General features: G+C 48.2%; 1 protein-coding gene across 1 annotated transcript in view; it reads left to right on the forward strand.

Annotated features, from left to right (window-relative positions):
- The window catches only part of efnb1 (ephrin-B1), a 53,452-nt gene that overhangs the window by 13,145 nt on the left and 20,763 nt on the right, over nucleotides 1-19,544 (forward strand). Inside the window, exon 2 of the mRNA XM_040175606.2 lies at nucleotides 11,301-11,578. Within this exon, the coding sequence (XP_040031540.2) occupies nucleotides 11,301-11,578 (278 nt within the window). The remainder of the gene's footprint in view (nucleotides 1-11,300; nucleotides 11,579-19,544) is intronic.

Here is a 19,544-nt window from a genome sequence, read left to right on the forward strand (position 1 = left end):
AGGCAAAAAAGTGAAGGCAAAGACCCCTCTGACACAGATAAAAGCTGTTCCTTTTATAAACCACACAGCTTTTGATTGATGTGTCCCGTGGTCTTGATCCCTGTGCTCGGCTGATTAAACCCATCCATCAGCTTCTCTTATCAGCTCCCTAACAGATCGACTGCAGGACACCGAACTAAAACCCCCCGCTTTGTTGTTACACAGAAAAAGTCAAAGGCTAAGGACGGGGAGGGGAGAGGTTTGTTCTTCTGTGCGAGGCCGTTTGAACAAAGAAGAAATAATCCCCACAACGTGGTTTAAAAAAAAAAGAAGAAGAAAAAAGCTTTTCGGGGGACGTATCTGGCCACATTTGCGGATGTGCTACGTCGGACGTATTGCAATAACCTCGACAAGAGGTCCAACAGTGGCGCTGCAGATGGGGACAAGAGTGTTTCCCCTCTAGTGGGAAATCAGAAAGTAATGTTTCCTGTCCGGTGTGTCGGCTCCCCGCTAGTGATGTGACCCGGCCCCCGGTCACAGCTCACACAGGCATCAGCAAGATAATGACATCTCTTTCACTGACAGGCTGTCATTCACGTGGCTGTGGGAGTGCCGACGCACACACGCGCACACACACACACACACACACACTCTCACACCCTCTCTCACCCTCTCTCCTGGAAGCACGTGTCCTTGCAATTCTTGAAAACGGAGGCAGACGAGCTCGGCAGCCGTTATGAATCATCAGAGCGATTTGCAAGTCAAATATCCCGTTTCACGAGATGCGGCTGTTATTTGCGGAGATAAATTTAGTGTTTCTCATCCTCCCAGTGACTGTTAAAGCAGATGTGTCAAGGCCGCTAAAACGTGGATGATTGCGTGTCACTTTGCTCTCATTTATCTGCGAGCATCTATTACCATCATGTTGTCAAGTCAATGAAAACAGCATAGGAACAGCCAACAGATGGGCTCTGATTGTTCACAGATGTATGATTTTTGGGACATTTTGTTGAAGGTAAAGCATTGGACTGATCCCGAACAACTTAAATTACACCAATTTCAAATTCTCAACATCGGGAAACCAACTGGCTCACGTGGTCCGACCTAAACGAACACTCGCCAATTTTTGGCAGATTACGATCAAATATCTTCCTGCTTGGTCACTTGATAGCGTGTCGAAATCTGATAGATTCCGGTAGAAACTTGCAACTTGCTACTTTATCACAAAACAATCAACCTCCGAGTTTACACAGTCAGAATTTCCTGTTGAAAGAAGATGGTTTATTGAAATCGCGTTGCAGCACGTCCCGCAGAAGCAGGTGTGGGCTTGCTGGCTCGCCTACTTGCAGCTAGTGATTTGGTTCGGGCCGGGGGGGAGGGTGTGTGAACACGCCCCCCAATGCTGGACGGGAGGAGCTGCATTCGTGGCACACTCATTAACCTGGCATCCAGCTAAGCTCCCAGCTAATTCATATATTCCTCCGTGGACTATTGTGTATTAATATCCCCTCCGTGCTGCCGCTCATGTGACGCGCGCTCAGAGCGTAGCCATGGCGATGATTGTGTCATTATTTTGCAGGCCGATGAGTGATATCCCAGAGGACCGTAGCTGGGCTGTCCAGGCCTGTCGAGAGGGGCTGATTAGAATTGCAAATGGCCGCCAAGTGTTGTGTTTATTGTGTGTCTCAATATTGGAGACATTCAGGCGAATCAAAGCCCTCAGCTGGAGAGATGGGGCCGAGGTACGGTGGGCCTCTCTGGTTGGCACCATGTCCTCGGCGCTTACACAGTTCCCCCCCTCTGTTGTTCTTATGTTTTACTCTCTCCAGTCAACTCGTGCGTGCGTGCGTGTGTGTGTGTGTGTGTGTGTGTGTGTGTGTGTGCGCGCGTGCGCGCGCGTCCTGAAGTACGTGGACACAGCTGGAGGAGAGCGAAAGAGGGGCAGAAAGAGACACGAAATCCAGTGCACTCAATCATCTGTAGTGTGGCGGGTCGTGGCCCAGCTGAGAAATCTGAAACACGCTTTATGATAATGACTGAGCAGCCAACAGGCATAAATACTGGAGGAACTGCCGAAGGATTAAAATGTCTTGTTTGTTTGCTCGTAATGAAATTTATCTTTTGATTTTATGGCTTTTTTTTAAACGGCGGAAACGGAATTAGCTGCTTTTCATTAGTGGAATTTCTTCTTTTTTTCCCCCCCTCTACCTCACCGCAATAAGGTGTATGGAGTCCCATATTAATGGCTGGGGAATCTTCAGGGATCTGCATGCTGTCACGCCCTGCAGATGGAGCCCACTGGCAGCGGGCCCTTGTTATGGCTGGGTGACAGATTGTGGTACAAAGTGCCCTAAATACACACTTTTGCCGCAAATCACTCGCAAATTGTTCTCCCCCAACGATTGGCCATTACCCCATTATTTACTCACTGTTTGTGCAGGATTCGGCCAAATCCATCTGAAAGGCATCCTGTTGTGTGAGGCGAGGAGCTAGTGCTTTAGCGCACCGTGTAATTCACTCTGTCAGCCGCACACAGAGAGGCCTATCTTCTCTTGTTTCGCTACTGTTGGCTTTTAAAGAATTTGTGTGTGCCTGTGTGTAACGTACAGGCACATGCAAGAATGTGCGCTCATGCACACATACTTCCCTGTTGGAACAGAGGATAATTCCTCAGGTCATACACGCTTCCCTTTATAGCACCGCATGACCGGTTCCAACAGGCCTTTGTGAGGCCCAGGTACGGACGTGCACAGCGAGCAGGTATCCCCGCCGCGAAACGGCCATGGAGGTTTTAGCGTGACACACACACACACACACACACGTTCTATTTTCTGAGCTCTCGCGGCTGCGGGCTAAATGAAACAGGAATGCGTCCGCGCTCGACAGCAGTCGCGGAGATTTACTGTGAGTTTTTTTAACCGCAACATGTGAACGAAGGGAGGGCCAGAAGCCAACGCAAGGCTCACGTGTCCGCCGCGATACGATCAAATGTCACCGGCCTCGGGAAGGGCTGCAGTCGGCCTCATGCGAGGGAGCTTGAGGCCCACGGCCTGTTTGGACAGCGCTGTGTGCCGTTGAGCTTGACAAGCAGTTGATGAGAGATCCTTAGAATTGTGTGTGTGAAGGGGAAAAAGAGAAGGTAGTGTGTGTGTGTGTGTGTGTCGGATCGCCGACGTGGCTGTTCGTGAGTGTGTGAAACCAAGGAGAGAGTTCATGAGGTGACGTCTCGTCAGCTGTTTGACTTTCCCAGTTTCCCAGGGAAGCAGTTTCAAGAACAATGCCGAAGAAAAACCACCGACTGCCGACAATTGAAATGCCAAAAAAAAAAAAAAAAAAAAAAGAAGACTAAGAAGAAGAAAAGCCCCCGGTGCTGTTTGTTGGTGCCTGAATTATTGCCGTTGCTCACGATTGGAGACGAGGGAAATGTTTGTGAGTGACCGCCCTGTGCTCGTAGCAGACCTGCCGGACTCCTCTGGCCATCCATCTCCCAGCGCCGCTCACAATGGCAGGAATACATTAAAAAAGAGTCAGGAGGGAAGGGGACGCAAGATAAATATTGTGCTGGTATTTTCCCTCCCGCTCGGCTGCGATTGTCTCTCCCGCTGACAGATGAACAATGAAAGTATTGAACTTTGCTGCGTGCTATCTTTTACTCCTGGGTTCAGAACCGTGCTGTCAAAGCCAGACGAGTTCTGGCAGAGATTGATTGACTCGCTTTCTGTGCGCCGCGTCGCCCCTTTGTTCTTGTGGGAAGGCTTTGGTTCCTCTCCAGCATCCCAGACTTTCTGTAGCACATTAACACCTGTTAACAACACACAGGCGCATGCGTTATTTATTCTGCTCCCCCCTTTAATCAATAAGGAGTTGCAGTATAATTCAATTCAACTCATTCTGAGAGAAACAAACCCTGAGTCTTTTTTTCTGGGCAAAAAAGAAAATCAATGTGTATTATATCTATTAGGAAACAGGGAAATATTCCTGTGCTTGCTTTGTGTTTTGCATTTAGAGATACCATTTTCACGTCCGTCACCTGAATTCAAAGCTTCAGTCAGTTAGCGTAGCTTAGCTTAGCCTACCAGCACCTCCGAAGTGCACTGATTCATGCGTTGCGTCCCGTTGGTTTAATCCGGGCAAAGTGTAACACCGACACACACAGCGGTGTAACTGGGTGGTGCCGGTCAGATTGTGTTACCTTCCTGCAGAGCTAGGCGAGCTGTTTCCCCTTGTTGTTTTAGTCTTAAAGCTAAGCTAACAGGCCCGCTGGCTCCGGCTCCACGTACTTGCTGTACAGATACGTCAGCGGCGTCTCAACTCGCGGCGAGAGAGGGACTAGATGTGTCTCGTAGAAGGTAGTGGAGCCTCATTAGCAATGGACGTCGGGTCTGTTCGTGAGATGCCTTGTGGACGATCCCTCGCTGATTTGATTCCCTCCGGTGCCAAAATACTGCTGAGCTGAGAAGGGATAGCCGAGTTTAGAAAAAATGAGCTAACTTGAGCTGTAAAGCCTCTCATCCAATCCATGAGCTTTTCACTTTGCTTCATTATGTAGTTTAAAACCGTGATCCCTCAAGTCATTTTTAACCATGCAGAGATAGGAAGGCATTTGTTGAAAATTGAATTTAGTCATGACTGGCTCTTTCTTAGCCAAGAAAAAAAACGACTGAAAATTGAGCTATTTGTACATGTTTGTGGGTGTTTTTTTTTAGCACATTGCTGATCGAGTAGCAACTGTGAAGAGATGTTTGCTGAAGGCTTCTAATCGATGGGGTCAGAGATACAGAGCAGGAAAATGGCCGCCGGGTCACGAACCGGGGCAAGCTGCTCGGGTTTGATAGTGGCCGCGATTCCGTTTCTCCCCAGTTTCTCCTCCGCTCTCCCCCAAGCGGGAGTGAAGAACAATCAGCGAGAGTGTGAGAGCTGCCATTGTTCGCTGTGGAGGTTCTCCTGCTCTCTCCCCTCCTGCTCTGCTCGCCACTGATTACAGCCTTGCATCATGGTCCAGCTCTCGACTCTGCAGCTCTTGGTCCTTGGGGGAGTCTCTCTATCTCTCTCTGTCTCTATCTCACCCCCCCCTCACACAAACACGCTCACGCATACAGTGGGCTCGGGCCAGGCGGGTTTTGGCAGCGACTGTAGACCGGGCCTGTGGAGAGATCTTTACGGCGCATGCAGAGCCCATCTGTGGCGGCTCCTCAGCGATGGGAGGCAGCTGGGTGTGTGTGTGTGTGGTTGTGCATGTGTGTTGTTGTTGTTGTCGAGGCCAGGGAAGGAGGACGTTTGTGTGCGTTCGGGTCAGAGAGCACCCCCACAATGAGGGCTAAACTCAGGCTGAAACTGACCCAAGCGCTCTCGCCTAGCCGAGCCAAATCTTCCCTTCCCCTCCTCCTTTCATTTTTTTTTTTCTCCCTCCCCTCCGCCGCCCAAGCCCTCCAGCTGGAAGAGCTCAGTCCCTGGGATCCGGGATGAATAAGTGGAGAGGCAGAGAGCAACAGCCTGGGTCTTCTCTCGCTTGTCAGTGATACCGTGGATGAGGTTCAATCCCAGCCGCACACACCCGTGCTTGCTTAACTCTGACTGCTCTTAGAGAGCGATGGGAAACCACGGAGGCCGTAAGAAGTTATTCCTCCTTCTCCTCCCTGACTTCTGACACTCCTCTCAGCCTCCGCTGCACGTCCGCCTCACGGCAACATCCGCTCCCCTCTGAGGACCGTTTAGGCGTCATCGTGTTAGCTCATCAAGGTGTGATGTTAGGTGTCGCGTGGTCGCGTCGGAGGGCGAACGCGCAGGGCTCGCTTGGTGGACGCGCGCGTGCGTGTGCGTGTCTGCTTCCGTGTTGTGTAGCTTGTCCGCGTGCAACTGTTCTGAGTGATGCTGAATCTGATTTGCTCTGCATGGCAGCCTGTTGACTGAGCTAACCGAAGCTAGTGCATGTTTGTCTGTGTGAGTGCACGAGAGAGAAAGAGGGGGGGGGATTCTGTGTTCACACGTACAAAGCAGCTCTCGGCAGGACGGAATTCAGGATATTGTGTCCCTCTCTTTTGCCCGTGACATCTTCATTTATGTCCCTCTAATGGGGACAGCGCAGAGGGGAAAATACTCTGCTTTCTGCTTTTCAGCGAGTCACAGTTGCCAAGTCTGGCCACTGGAGTGGAAATGCAAGTTGGACCGAGTTTGTAGTTTATCCAAAGCACTACTCGTTAGCAAGTTTGTCCTGCTTCTCTATAATAAGGGTCAAATCCTTCCTGCTTTGCTAAACACTCCTGCAGCCAGATGGGCCTTGTTTTGCTTAATTTCAGGATCTTTGCTGCGTGTGTGTGTGTGTGCGTGTGTGTGTGTGTGGCCCGTGTGGCCTCCGTCTGCATTGCGGCAACTTGTTTACCGTGTTTGACGTGAGGAAATCAGCGTGTGTACACTGCGGGGCGTGTGTTTATGTGTGCGTGTTTATAGACAGGCCTCCCTAAGAACATCTGCCCCCGCGACGGCCTGACGGAAGCCAGCTATGTATACAAGCTACGGCCACTGCGGGCGAGGACCCATGACCAGCTCACCCTTCCCCCCCGCTGCGTCGTCTCAAACGACGGGGGGACGGACGGACGGACGGACGCTTCAAACCGTCTTCGGATCGGTTTGACACGCAGCTCGACGGCCTCGCGAACGCGGCAGAATCCCCAAGAGCTTTTTCACACACGCATACTGACGGTTTGGCGGTGGCGAGTATGAAGTGATCACGCCGTGTCAACAGCACTCGGTGGATCTCAACCGCACATCACGAGAGAAGCCATTTCGGCGTGGTGAGGCCGGGCCGGCGTGCCGCTCTATCTTGATGGATCTGAAAGCGGTTTACGGCAGGAACAGCCTCCGCTCGCAGACAATTATTTGATATTGATTGACCCGAGCTCGGGCGGGGTGGAAGTGCACCCTGTGATTACACAAAAACGCAGGTCGCCTCGAGCAAATGAATCCGCCTTAAATCCCCCCCCCCCTTCCCCGCCCCCGACCACCACGTGTGTCCCACGGCAGAGCTTAACTACAATGCGCTTTGCATAATGCCGCTTTGTGCCGCTGACGGACCTCACCCTGTGATGTGGCTGAATTCCTGGCAAAGAACCCATAGGCGACACTATATGCGACCCCGATTGAAAGGGCCTGAAATATGGCGGCCGCGTTGGAAGTTTCGACTGCCACGACGCAGGGAGGCAGCCGCTGCTGATTCAGTGGATGGTGTGAGAGAGAGATGGTAATTGGTGAGGGAACACTCCTCCTGCCGCGATAATTACCTCGCAGATCGCTATCGAGGAGTAGGGCGCCAACCTGTTGTGGCGGGGATTGTGTTTCTTTTTGCGTGACGTGCACTCATGTGATGAAAGCCGGAGGGGGAGAGACCGAGAGACCGAGAGAGAGAGAAATGTTGGTCCGCGGAAACAAGACGGAGGGAACCAGAAGGCGGGACTGTCGTCCGGTCCGTTGGCGTCTTCCCCTTGTGGAGATGAGTCGCCCTGTTCACGTAGTCGAGAAATGACGTATCGCAATTGATATGTGCGGCGTGTTCACGCTGCTGCTCACAAGGGAACAATTTATTTTGAAAACCATTCTGTCGATATGAGCCGCCCCTGCCTCCTTTCTCTCTCGCCGTTCCTGCGTCTCGGGTCCTTTCATCCAGCGGGGCGCAGGCCGAGGCCCGAGTGGACTGGACGGGGGGGTGTAGAGCACGTGGGAGGGGGTTAAGAGGGACCAGGGGGGTTGAGGCTCTGTGGGGGCTTTGAGTGGGCCTTGGTGTAGGTGGCATTTTATTTGAAAGTCGGTGAGGGCCGGGGAGCTTGAATAGGGGTGGCTGGGAAGTTGGGCTGGGAAGGTCCAGGATGCACCCCACGGTGCCTTTGTGGGCTCTCACATCAGTGCTGTGTGTGTGTGTGTGTGTGTGGAGGTGGTAGAGGGGGGGTTGGGCTGTAGCATATGTGAGATCATGTGCTCATATTCACCAGTGGAATGTAAAAAGAGAGGGGGCGAGGGGGGACGGGGGTTCTCCCCTCGTCTCTTTTCCCTCCGCCGAGTTGTTTTCTGTTCTCCCTCCGCTGCGCTGTAGCGTGGGCCTGTTTGTATAAGCTCTTTGCAGGATTGAGCGCGGCCGCGAAGCCATCCAGATGAAACAAAACCAATCGCATTTGACTGTTTGGAGAATGGTTCCCTTTATTGTGCTTGGTTGGGGCAGATGCAGCTCCTTCCCTCGCACTTGGGGTCATTTCCCAGAAACACTGTTTGTGTCCGCGCGGCTCTTCCTCTGTGCACTCGAGCCTCTTTCATCAACAGGTCTTCTAAAAGCCTCCAGACGACGTGAATGAAAGATGCAATTCAAACCTCCCTTTCCCCCCCCCGTCTCTTTTTTTCCCTTTCGACCTCCTCAAAAGTACAATAATCTTCAGTCAGTCGTCTCCTCCTCTCCGTTGCGTGTGGCTGTGTGCAGCACCGGAGTGGCGCTGATTAAGCCAACAGAGAGACAAACGGGAGACAAAGTCCCGGCCCACCAGTTTAGTTTCACATCCTGGACTGGAGCTGGGCTGCAGCTTGCCAAGTGGAGGGCTTTTAAACTGGGCTAAACACTAATTGCTGCCCTATTTCTTTTATGTTGCTTCTTTCCCATCTGCGATGGCGCTTCCAGACCTCCACAGCAGCCAGAGCCTCATTATAGCAGACAGTTAACAAAGGCTGGGAAACAGAAGCGGAGAATTCACTTAGGATAGCTATCTAACCGCCAACCAGGAGGCCCGCTCCGAAAATTGAATCAATGACAGGGGCCGGCTCGTGATTAAACCCTTCAGGGATATTAAGATATTACGATTTTGGAGATCTTAATTATTCATCTAAATTGTTGCCGCTTGCTTTGATAATGGAATAAATGGTTTGTAAAACTTTGAAGCGGGTTGTCACGCTCGTTGTTTCATTTGAGAGACGTTTAAAAAAATTTATTTTAATCATTACAGTTATTGTTTGAAAAAAAAATACAACAAAGAAAACAGAACAAAATACCTACTTGTTGAGTCAAACAAATCAAGGTCTAATTATGATGTTTGCCTGGTCTGAAAACCTGGTTTCTCACTTGTTTTTTCTGTAGGTGTTTTGTGTGTGTGTGAGAGGAGAGAGGGGGAGGATGGAGAGCAAAATAGGAAAAAAAAAAAAAAAAAGAATGAGGGAAATGTTGAGGAGGTGAATGAGAAGGATAAAGCGAGAGGGAATGAGATGGGGAGCAGAAGTAGGGAAGTAGGGGCTGAGATGTGGGGAGGAGAGGGGGTGGTCAGCAACAAAGACTAATGTTGCCATGGAAACTTGTTTATGCCTCACTGATGCATCTTGTAGATCCAATTAGAGGCTGATTGTGTCCGTGTCTTCATAGACACACGCACGTGCACCCCCTCCACACACACACACACACACACACACACACACACACACATGCATGAAAACATATGTATGCTCTCATACACGCACACACATGCACACACAGGCTCAGGCAGGGTGTTGCTTCTGAAAACCAGTAAATTGTTTGGGGAGGTAGGACAAAGCACACCCCGCGTTCTCTCTCGCTCTCCTATCGGCCCTTGAATTAGTGCCCCCCCCTCCAGCCAGCCCCCATGAGCACCAGACAATAGCGTGGAAATAACGTCTCACCCGCTCCCAAGCCTCGTACGAGAGGTCCTACCCGTGCATTCTTTCATGACATCATTGCAGCCCACAACAAAAAAAAAAAAAAGTGAGGGTGTTGATGGTGGAGGATTTAGACCGTTTTGCAAATTTGTGGCTGCGTTTATGTGCTTTTGTGAATTAACTAATTGATTTGGTAATGTGGCTGCCCGAGAACAATGGCCATGAATGTGGAAACGGCCTTAATCCGATCATGTTCATTTTCATGGAGGGTTATTTCCTCAGAAAATGGGACTTAAAAAACAACCGTATCTCACAATGGCTGGACGTTTGCCCGAGCTTAACATCAGGGGAGGAGGAATGGTGATCATAGACCCCCCCCGCTCCCTGCACTTACACACTCCTTTATCACACGAGTCCTCCCCTTCCCTCGGCCTGTCAGAAGAGTCAGTTATTTAGTTGTCAAATGATGTGTGTGATGATGGCACTGTGATAGAGAGAGAGAGAGACAGAGAGAGAGACCCTGATGTCTTGTTAAAGCGCGAGGGATCAGAAAGAACAACAACGGCATTGCACGCCGCTAAATCCTGCTTAAATCCGCTGGCATGGGCAGATCTAGCAGATAGCCCCGCTGCTGTGCTCGCTGTCTGCGACCACAACACACACACACACACACACACACACACACCAACACACACCCGTGGTCAGTCCGGCTGTCTAGGTTAATGCTTGGCTAACTGGGACAGCAGAGCTGAACCATGTTGACATTTTAAGCCTCAAACAAGTCCAGAACAATGATTCGGCCCCCTCCCCTCCGACTGCGCCCCCCCCCCCCCCCCCCCCCCCACCCACACCCATCAGACGGCAAACTCAGCTCATTTTTCTGACTGACACACGCACGCAGAAACACACACACACCACTGCCCAAATACATTGCAAGTACTCAGTGTAGTCGCCCCCCCCCCCTCTCCTGCTCACTTACACTCACACACACAGGGTCTCCTCCTGTTCCCCTTCTTTGGTGAATAAAGAAGAACAAGAGCTGATCTGATTGAGTTGGCAGCAGAGAGCGCGGTGGAGAGGTACAGTGAGGCCAGATGGATTATCTTAATCCTCCAGTAGATGATCGCGGCAGCGGGAAGATGAAGTGTGAATACCGAACCTTCCGGCCGGCGCGCCGTGTTCCTTTCAGAAACTCGTACCTCCTGAAGTCGAGGCGGCGTAGAAAGTGCATGTTGACGCACAGGGGTTATTATTGAAGTCCACAAATATGGAGAAGAAAACAAAACCAGCCGCTGCATTCTCCGGTTGTAATCCCATTTGCAGCCGCTTCTGCGGCAGCCATTTTGTGTGTGGCCATCTTGTCTCGAAAACTTTTGGTATGCTTTGATTTGGGGCCAAGTATGAAAAAAAAAAAAAAAAAAAAAACTTTGAGAGGATTTGCCTGAAACGCTCCGTCGCCTGACGCTGAACAATGTCAAGCTGCTACATGTAGTGTTTTTGCGGGGGATGAATAAAGCACGCTTTGCCCGAAGGCCCACGGCAGACAAATCTAAACCTGTAACTGCCATAGCTCAAAGTATTAAGGTTGTATAAACCGTTGTCGAATTATGCGGCTGCGTTTCCAGACTGCCTTTATTACGTGTTAGTGATCGCTTTGTCTCTCTGTTTTTCTCTCCCGCCAGGTTTGTGGCCGGACAGGGCCTCGTCATCTACCCAGACATCGGGGACAAGCTGGACATCATCTGTCCCAAAGCGGACGAAGGCAGAGAGTATGAGTTCTACAAGCTGTACCTGGTGAAGAGGGAGCAGGCGGAGAGCTGCAGCACGGTCCTCGATCCCAACGTCCTGGTCAACTGTAACAAGCCCGAGAAGGACATCAAGTTCACCATCAAATTCCAGGAGTTCAGCCCCAACTACATGGGCCTGGAGTTCAAGAAGAACGTCAACTACTACATCACCTGTAAGTTTGTCTTCCAAGGTGAAACACAGTGGTCGGTCAAAGGTTTGGAAGCATTTTCTCATTCGATTTGATGAGAAAGTGTGTCCATTTTGTGTATGTGTGTGTGTGTGTGCAACTTGCCATGAAAGCACACAAGCAAGAAGAGAACAGATCAGCTTCACCCTCGGTTACACACAGTCACACCGGGGAGGTTGCTGTTGTAACGGCCCTGCAGCAGCTCCGTAGTAACCCTGGAGCGGACGCGCCTCGCTTTGGGAACCCTGGCGTTTGGCAGTTAGGAGGGTGGAGTTCAGGATTAACCTCCAGTCCCGACGGACATTTCCTCAAGTGCTTCTTTACTTAAATACAGCTAGTTTTTAACTCCTACGAGAGCAAAATTCAATACTATTGTAAGATTTTAAACCTAATAGTAAACCTTTAATTGACACAACTTTATTTAATAACAATAAACTCCTAATAATAAAAATAATGTCCGTTAAGTTATTAGGTTGTTGGAGAACAGATCCGTTGTTGAATTGCGAGCGTAACCTGAGAGTGTCTGGTCACGGTTTACGTCCCAAGTTTTCAATAATAAATCCCTAATGATAGACTATTCTTTTGGACGTCAAACTATATTTTCTTTCACAAACCTTTCCGTTCAGTTAGTCCCAAAATGATAGAATTATATTCTGGAAACTTCCTATAAACTTCCGAATGAATTGCAGCCCTGCAGAATGAGACGGAAGATTACAGAAGAGACTGTTCTGCACAACTAGTATTTTTACTTACAGATTCTCTTTTTCTCACATTTTGCCGGAGACACCTATGCTTTTACGAAAGTAATAATTTAAAAGTATCAAGCCTAAAGCTCTGAAGAGGTTTATTAAAAACCCGGCAACTTTCTACAAACTTTCCTCTCGTAGACACGCGTCTCTCTGTGTTTGGTTCAATACGAATTACTCATTGTCAGTTATGTTGTTGGTAACAATTGAATCACAGTTCTGCAGTTCAAATATCATGTACCAAAATTTCAAAATTAGATGGTGTTAAATAAGAGAAACAATAACAACAAAATCTACAGCAAACATTTCTCTCTTTGCATTAAATTATGAAAGAAAAAAAAAAGATAAAAATGCTTTTTATCAAGTGAGCGAGCAGAATATGTGTATTATTCAAATGCTTTTTATTTTGGACAATGACTGTAAACAATGACTACCATATTCAAAGACAATCCTCAGTCTGGTTGACTGGTGGCTTCTGGGTAAATACCCAAGCAGGGTTTATCATTTACATCAGTCATCGATGGAGGTTCAACGGGGGCCGTCGTAGAGAACCTGGTTCGGGGGGAAACCTCAGCGGGGTTTCTATCTGTAATCTAATAGATTAAAATAATAAATAAATAAATAAATAAATAGATAGAATAAAAGTTCACCACGGGGTGTTGGAGGAAATGGTGGCGGTACCACCTCGGCGCAGTTTCTCTCTGGACTGGGTGTTAGCGACTCCTCAGCTAAAGTCAGGTCTAATCTAGTCAAGACTAATCTTGCTGGACCCGAGTGTTTGCAGAAGGTGTGTCATCCCTGATGGAGCGGAGGAAGTTGACCCGGCGCTTCACACCGGTGAGAGCTTCAAACTGATTCAAAGCGTCCTTTGAAACCCAGACAGACATTTCTGTTGAGTTTCTGCGGCCTTTTCGTCTGGATCAAGCATTTTGCCATGGTGAAAATGTTATGGTGTCTGTAGGTTACAATGATTAGAGTTAGTGTCAGAATATATTATTCTGACGGGCTTTAAACACTAAATCTAATCATATATTATTCTGAGGAGAGAGAAACATTTGGAGGACAAAATAATGTAACAATTCACTCCAAACTACTCAAAGCTTCTTCTTATGGTTCTTCTCCTACCAGAGTCTGCAGAGACTTGGCCTCCTCATCAAATCCTCCCGTTCAAACTTCCAAAGACATTATCGGAGTCATAGAGGTGTGATATAAACATAGGTCAAGAATAGTTCTTCTCTCAGAGTACTTTTACTCTTCTCCAAAATGAGGTTGATCATGTTGTCAGCGGTCACCTGAGATGGGATCGGTTTTTCTGCTGAAGCCTTAAGAGGTTCCCTCATCAGTGAAATCTACAAAAGCGTGAAGGAGATAAGTCATGCCCAAGCATGGAAAGACATAAGTTATCTATATTCTGCTTGGTTACACGCGTGTCCCGTTGTTAAATAAAGTCGATAGTGTACTCTATATGAATGTCTTCATGCATAAAGCCGTGTGAAGCAGTTGATAGAGCCAAAATGTGCCATTGATTACATATTGACACCCAGTGAAATCCTCTGGGGTATTTTTACTCCAAAGAATAAGGCTGGTGTTTTAAAATGATCATTAGATCCCATGAAACTGCCTGAAACAACAAATAATTAATCCTACCTACAAGGTTTGACAAAACCTAATATAGATGGCTGATACCTCTGAGCCAAAGAGCTCCTTTGTTGTGCAACGACTATTAAAAACACATCACTGGGCGACATGTTATTTTATTACCATAGACCTGAGCTCTATCTAATATTACCAATCTGACTCAACTCAATCATCTTTTACAGTATATTTTGCTGGAGCTTTAAACTCACTACAGCACCAAACGTGTTTGAATCAGACACTGAAAGTGGTCCCTAAAGAATGCACTTAATCTTTGGTTTGAGTAATGTCTGCTAAATCATCTACAGTTTTTACAGTTTTTTCCCCTAAAAGTAACATTTCTTCATTTTTTTTTTTTTCATTTCTTTCAGTTTTTCAGGATTCAGGTCTTTAGCGGGAACAAAAGAGCTTAAAGCTGCCTCGAGGAAGTCATGGAGCATTAAGAGACAGACTAACACGTTGTTGATTTTAGTGTTTTAATGGGATTTGTAAATAACAAGCGGGTAGGTTACAAAGCTGCAGGTCATCCGACGGCTATGACGACAACCTAGAGTCTCTTTGTCCCTCATGTTAGCTCAGTAGCTGCAGAAGCTTGCATGCTGGGGCTCAGTTTACAAATGCCAAGGACAGTGTTATTTTAGACGCCGCTTTGGCCTTATCTAATTATTACTTGAATCCGTCATTTCCTACATTTCCTGGATGGAGTTGATTACATGCGGTGGGGTTGATCTGTTCTGAGGATAGTTGTTCTGCCACATCTGTAATTGATTCTACTCCGTATCAATGAAATGTCTGCAGACCATAAGAAATCAACTGATCTACAACATATCTAGTCTCATGCAGCACAACCCTGTGAAAATACAATGAAGCTATTTGAAAGTACCTTTTAAAATATTCTACTCCTTTTATGGCGTTTCCACCTGAATATGGATGATTTAAGTTTGTATATCGAAGTGTTCCTTGGTAAAAGGTATACATTTATATTTTATGAGTAAATAAAAACAAGTTCCTTTTATATTTTGATCATAAATGAATACTTCATCGCCCCCTAAAGGAAAATAACGCATGCTAAACTAAATCCTGCATATGTTATGTTTTTGATCTGGAGCAGTTCAATCGATGTTTGTGAGCTCTCGCTCAAAGCCAGAATGTGGGGAAGCATGAAGCCTGTGATGTTATCAAGCGACAGTTTTTCGGGGGCCGCTCCTGTGGCAACACATCATGTGGACTTTAAAGAAATACTTCTTTGAGCTTTATTACGCCCACATGTCTTTGGAACACACCTTGGGCATTTTTCAGCGTCTGCTGAAAGTTTTCCTCGCCAGCTGCCGCTCCGCATATTGTCTCCTGATTACATGATAAATATTTTAACAAACTCCATTAGTGGCATGTGCGTGGGCTGCAGATGAACCCGAAAACTCCACGTGCGGCCGATTTTTGCTTTCCTACAACTCTGCGCCGCGTGGAACCCTCCCTGCTGGTGCGTGTGAGCGCTAAGAACACTGAACCTCCACCCCGAAGTGTTTCAATGGCGCTTTCAAATCTGTCAGATGCAGCATCCAGCGCGACGGTGGATCATCATTACACTCGTCCACCGTAACATTCTCTCGCCAGCAGTAATCGGATGAGGCATTCTGCCTCGCTATTATTATCAATAGTGTTGTCCTTTGCAACGCGGAGAGCTTCCTTCATGTATTCCATTTACCGGAGCACACTTCATCAATCATTTAGACAATGCGTGTTTGCTGTACGCGTGTATCGCTCTTGAGAGAGCGAGCGAGCACCGGCGCATATCACACCTTCAGACTTCTGCTGGGGTGTTTGGTTGGGCCTCTTCAGGCCGGCTCAGCCCCACCTGGAAGATGTGGCCGCGTTATCCGGACCCCTCTGATGGCATTGCGGTTCCGACCCGCCAGCAGAGCGGCGTAAATCTGCCCGGCTTAAAAACACCCGGCTTATCTGGGGTGATTAAGGGAGCAAACAGCGTTTGAAGAAGACGCACAGGGAGTGGACATTCCACTAAATCTCCAAAAGTCTAACCCCCCGCCCCCCTGTCTCCAAGGCTCCGTTTGTCTTGTCCTTGATCAGCCCCCCCCCTGCCCCCACTTCCACTTCTGCTCCTTGCATGAGGTAGAATAAGCAACAAAAGGTGTGGGGTAAAGAAAGCAACAAATGGTGCGTCTGTGTATATTTTCTTTGCGTGTGTGCCTCGGTGTCACAACAGGGGATCCACGTCAACCAGGTCCCGTCTATCCCAGCGCAGCTTTGACAGGAGTCGTAGGGGGGGGGTCAAAGGTCAAAACTCACGGACAAGGGGTCGCGGAAACCCTGCAGGGGATCCGTAATGGTAAACCAGGACTGATCTAAACCCCAGACCAGCACCAGCCGGTGCTGTCCGTCAGCACCCCCACCTACCCACCTATGTACACACTCGTGCACGCGCGCACAAACACATAATCATCCCCCCCCGGTGTATGAGTGCACAAACTGGTTGTATTTCACTGCGTTGTCTAAACACAGGATGTGGAATGAGCTGTTTGGGAGTAAAATGGCCGTGCTTGTTTAGGGGTCGGAGTCGGGAAAGAAGTGATTTTAGGCAGGAGGCTTTTAAGGAGGAGGTGATATAATGGAGAATAGACAAGCACACACAGGTGTGTGTATGTGGGTGTGTGTGTGTATATATATATATATATATATATATATATATATACACATGTGTGTGTGTGTGTAGACAGTCTTTATACTCCCAACAGCCCCATTGGAGCAAAAAAAAAAAGCCCCATTTTCTTTCCCATTTGCTCCTCATTGGAATAATGCAGCATGACTGCTCCGTGATACGTTTTCGGTCGGTAGCCGGTGAGTCTCTGTTGTTCTATATAAGGGTGAAGCCACGAGGCAGTAAACAGAGGCGGCCTGTCGCTGTGCACTCCCCTTCTCCCTTGATTTCCAGCGCAGCGGGCTGGGTAAGCCTGATCCCTCCTGACAGCTGCCACTCTCCATCTCAGCGTGCCATCGTGGACTCTGAAACACACGACGTCCCCGGCAGAGCAGTGCCGCAGCACATGCTATCAAACCTCCAGAGCATTGCCTCAGTGAAACATGGATAATGGCCGATTTTATTCTTGTTGCTGTGCTTCCTAGACCTACAAAAAAATATATATATATATATATACATACATACATACATACACAATTAAAAAATGAAGGAGTTTATTATTTATTTACTCCTCCAGTGGGCACTTTTGCTTCTTTTGCCATCCAGAACAAGCAGTCGCCCTTGGGAGACTGTTGAAGGCCATGGTTTAAATCTTTGACCCTGGCTGCAGAGGAACACATGATCCTCCCCTGCTCCACATTTGTTAGCATGTAAATGCCCATGTGCACTTGCATGCTATCGGCCCTCGCTTATGCCAGCACACGCACCAACGAAGGCTTGTGCACAGTCAAACAGGCAGGTTTATTGCTCAATTTGTTGCTGTGCAATAACTGCATTCTGATTAGGAACATAAAGTGTTGAATGTCATCTTTTAGAGCCATTATGAAATTACCATAATCAAATAACAGCCAACCACCGAAACCAAAAAAAGCCCCAAAGCGGTTGTAATTGTCAGCGGCGTGTTTTTAACAAGACAAAGGGATTTTTTATTGTCAGATTACAGATGCAAATAATTCACATATTTCTAGACGCAGTGAAATGATTTTCATTTCTTTGTGAAGAATAACTTGTAACATGTAGTTTACCCCCTCCGTAAGATTTTACTGAAATGTTTGAATTATTAGCAAAAGACACAGTGCAGGATTTTCTTTTTGTCCAAACAAAGGGCTTATTTTGTTTGTTTTGTTGCTTATTTAGCAGCTTTGTTCCCAGAACTTGAAATAATAATTAAAGTTGGTCAAATAGTTTTTTAACTGTAAAGGAATAAAGAAACACAAAAGCTAAAAATAAACAGCTTGGAAAGAATCCGTTTTGCTAGATCACACTTGGAAAAGAAGAAAAAAAACACGTGTCACCTCGTTCACGGCGTGAAATAGTCTAAACACGGCGTTGCCCCTTCGCTTCGCCCCTGCCTGCGTCTTGTTTTTCAGTCAGTAAACATGGGTTCTTTAGTTGCGGGGTAGCTGTCGTTTGCTGTGGCCGATTAGCGTTTTAGGCAGCTGATCGGTAAGCCTTAATGGATTTCAATTTCACGGTAAACCCTGCTAACAGGTCGGGTTAGCGCCGGTGAAGCAGCATGACCTGGGATGAGGAGACTTAACCCACGCCCCTCCATTTGGATGGAATACAGCCCGGCGTATATTAGTGCCGCTGTAATGTATGACTTTCTGCTTGCTTTGCAAATCCATCCATGCCGCCTGTGCTTCCTCTCCTCTGGATATTTCATTCAGGGGGGGTTAGCAGGCCCAGCGTTATTGTCGCTGGTTATTGCCTTTTGTTTATTACAGAGGAGTTTGTTTAGAGGGAGGCGGGGGGGGGGGGGTTGTGTTGTCTGGAGGCGATAGAGGGGTGGGGGGGGTGACGGCTACTCAAGTGAATGGTAACCATTGGTTACGCCTGAACCCGTCGCTGCTTGATGAAGCTGATATATTCATGTATTCATCTCAATTAGTCGCTCCGTGCATCTTCAAATGCAGACACTCATCCCTCCTCGGCTGCGCTCCACGCTCGTCTTATTACAATATTTCATCCTGCGTGTGGGTCCCCCCCCCCCTCCCCTCCCTCCCCTCGCCCATTACGTCCTCCCTTGCTCCTTCCCGCTCTCCTTCATTTATCCTGAACCTCACGTAAAAGGTTGCGTGTGTGTGTGTGTGTGTGTGTGTGTGTGTGTGTGTGTCGGATTCAAAGTCTTGTGTTCAAGTCATTTTTGTTAACTGATAGTTTAGATCTCCTCTCAACACACAGACCACAGGAGACCACAGAGCTCACTCTGCGAAACAACAACACTGTTTGTTTGTCTTTTTGTCCTTTTTCTATCCCCCTCAGCTCAACACAAGCCCATCTGCAGAATGACTCTGTCAGCTGCTGGAAGAAGCGTCCTTGTTGTCTTTGATTCCGTCCGCTGTGCTCAGAAACCATCTCTGTGGTTTTTGCCTGTGTTAAAATAGCTGTAGGCTAAAGGGAGAGGAGACGTCTTAAGGCTGCTGGAACAGAAGGTCAGGACAAAGTGAACTTACGACAGGGGAACATTCGCGTCATGGTCCAAGAGGCGATTTGCTCGGGACAAAGGGGCGAATCGCTTCATCAGAAAACATAAGAGCAGCAGAAAAACAACGACGGCCATGAAGTAAAACACTCTGCATATCTGCCTCTCAGTCAGAGATGTCTGAGGTCTCTTGCCCTCTGCTTTGCCAGCAACACATACTCTCGGCGCCTTTCTTCTCCGGGCCAATAGCTAAGCTCAAATCACAGCTCTCAGCCTGTCGGATGGAGCTCCATCTCCCCCCCCTCACCACCCCCCCACCCCTCCGCCATCCCCAGAACAGTGGTTTCTCTTTTCCAAGGCGCTCTCTGAAATGGCTTTGTTTTCCGACAGCCATTCAGTGGCACCCTCAGCCGAGCCCTGCCAAGACGT

Source organism: Gasterosteus aculeatus, chromosome 4, assembly GCF_964276395.1.
Source record: "Gasterosteus aculeatus chromosome 4, fGasAcu3.hap1.1, whole genome shotgun sequence".
NCBI classification, from domain to species: domain Eukaryota; kingdom Metazoa; phylum Chordata; class Actinopteri; order Perciformes; family Gasterosteidae; genus Gasterosteus; species Gasterosteus aculeatus.